Here is a 2,196-nt window from a genome sequence, read left to right as displayed (position 1 = left end):
GCTCTGAAGCTTCTTATAGTTCGATTGAAAAATCATTCTTCGATTTGGTAATGGCCAGCCGAAAACTCAAGCCATATTTCCAGTAGCACCCCATTGTGGTGCGCACTTCTCAGCCCATGAGAAAGGTATTGGAAAGCACAAATTAGTCGGCCCGTGTAGCGGATTGGGCCAACTAGTTAGCCGATTATGGAATTGAGTTTGAACCTAGAATGGCCATCAAGGCGCAGGCTCTTGCGGACTTCATTGCATAAATGACTGGGTCAATAGAGGAGATTCCCTTGGAAGAATTGTGGAAGTTGTATGTTGATGGGTCCTCCACCCGTCTCTATTCGGGAGCAGGATTGCTAATAGTCTCCCCAACGGAGCGAGGCTAGAATATTCAGTATGATTTAGCTTCTCAGCCACAAACAACGAGGCCGAATACGAAGCCTTGCTGTTGGGATTAGGAATATGCCTCGCTTTTGGAGCCATAAAAGTTGTCGCATACACGGACTCGCAGCTGATAGCGGGACAGGTGAATGGTGATTACGAAGCCAAGGATGACAGCATAAAAATGTACCTTGTAAAGGTAAAGGAAGCAATGGCGAAATTCCACTCGGTAGTCCTACTTCACATACCCCAATTAAAAAATGCACAGGCCGATGCTCTTTTAAGATTGGCTAGTTCAACCGTAAGCGATGAGCCAAGGAATATAGTCTGGGAAGTTTTACCTTGTCCTAGCATCAACACCTTCGTGGGAGGAGTGAATCGGACTAACTCATGGATGGATCCATACATTGTACTCCTGAGAGACGGACAACTGCCAGAGGACCCTGAGTTAGGGCCGATTATTGCAAAAAAGGCGAATTGGTTTGAATGGTATAATGGGCCGTTGTATAAGAATTCTTACACCCATCCCCTCCTCAAATGCGTAACACCAACTGAAGGAAACTACATCCTATGTGAGATACATGAGCGGGCATGTGGTACTCATGAAGGGATTTGGACTCTGATTGGGAAGGTTATGAGGAGCGGATATTATTGGCCTAGCATCAAGGCCGATGCCGAAAACTTGGTTAAAACTTGTGAAAAATGTCAGTTCTATGGAGAAGTGCTTCGCTAGCCCACCAACTACCTCTCCCCAATTCAGGTTGTTCCACCCTCTGACAGGTGGGAATTGACCTCTTAGGTCCCTTCCCTCCAGCAAATGGACAACAAAGATTTGTCTTGGTGGCCATAGACTATTTCACAAAATATGTCGAAGCCGAAGCCCTCAGCACTATCACGGACAAGCAAGTATGCCAATTTATTTGGAGGAACATCATTACTCGATATGGTGTCCTGCAAGTCGTAATTTTTGATAATGGTCGGCAATTCAACAGCGCCCCAACCAAATAATATTGTAGCCGATTCAACATAGAAACCAGATTTTCATCTGTGGCCCACCCCCAGACAAATGGGCAAGTTGAATCCGAAAGCAAAACAATACTTAACGGTATCAAGAAGAAACTAGAAGGGAGCCGTCGCAATTGGGTGGAAGAACTACTCGGCGTATTGTGGGCTAGTCGGACAACTGTCAAAGAAGCCACGAGTCATACACCATTCTCATTAGTATTTGGTGCTGAAGCTGTTCTCCCAGTCGAAGTTGGCATCCCTTCCACAAGGGTAACTTACTATGATCAATACAACAATGACCAAGATAAGCCGATAAAGCTCGACTTACTACCGGAGATGAGGGGTAACGCTCTTCTCAAAGCCCTCGCGCAACAACAAAGAATGACGAGGCAGTTTAACAAGCTGGTGAAGCCGAGGCAATTTCAAGTGGGAGATCTCGTACTAAGAAAAGTTGAAGCAACAAGCAAGATAGTCGAGAAAGGAAAACTGGGAAGAAACTGGGACAGACCTTTTAAGGTCACTCGAATAATTAGACTGGGAACGTATGAGCTGGAGCACAACGAAAAGGTCCTACCAAGATCCTGGAACCCGGACCATCTGAAGAAGTTCTATGTCTAATTCAATGTATCGAACCCCAAAACAAAGACGACATCATGCTTAGTCTCAAGTATTGTCTTTCAATGTTTGTAATGTACTTTGTTTTCGTGTTCAGACGCTATAGTCGGACACCTAGTAGGAGTAAGAAAAGTTTTTTATTCGGCTCCTCTGAGGGCCAGTTACGTCGGACTCCCTAGGTTAGTTTGGTAATGCAAATTCGACATT

At 45.2% G+C, this 2,196-nt stretch overlaps 1 protein-coding gene across 1 annotated transcript; it reads left to right on the top strand.

Moving 5' to 3' along the window:
- The first annotated feature begins 251 nt into the window (after positions 1 to 251).
- LOC130809325 (uncharacterized) lies at positions 252 to 1,992 on the top strand. Its single transcript, XM_057675049.1, has 4 exons — positions 252 to 298; positions 394 to 1,073; positions 1,169 to 1,275; positions 1,432 to 1,992. The coding sequence occupies exons 1-4, from the start codon at positions 252 to 254 to the stop codon at positions 1,990 to 1,992; spliced, it is 1,395 nt and encodes a 464-aa protein (XP_057531032.1).
- The last annotated feature ends 204 nt before the right edge of the window (positions 1,993 to 2,196 follow it).

This window comes from Amaranthus tricolor, chromosome 1, assembly GCF_026212465.1.
Source record: "Amaranthus tricolor cultivar Red isolate AtriRed21 chromosome 1, ASM2621246v1, whole genome shotgun sequence".
In the NCBI taxonomy this organism is placed as follows: Eukaryota; Viridiplantae; Streptophyta; class Magnoliopsida; order Caryophyllales; family Amaranthaceae; genus Amaranthus; species Amaranthus tricolor.
The sequence above is the reverse complement of the archived record's forward strand: the minus strand, read 5'-3'. Positions and strand labels throughout refer to the sequence as shown.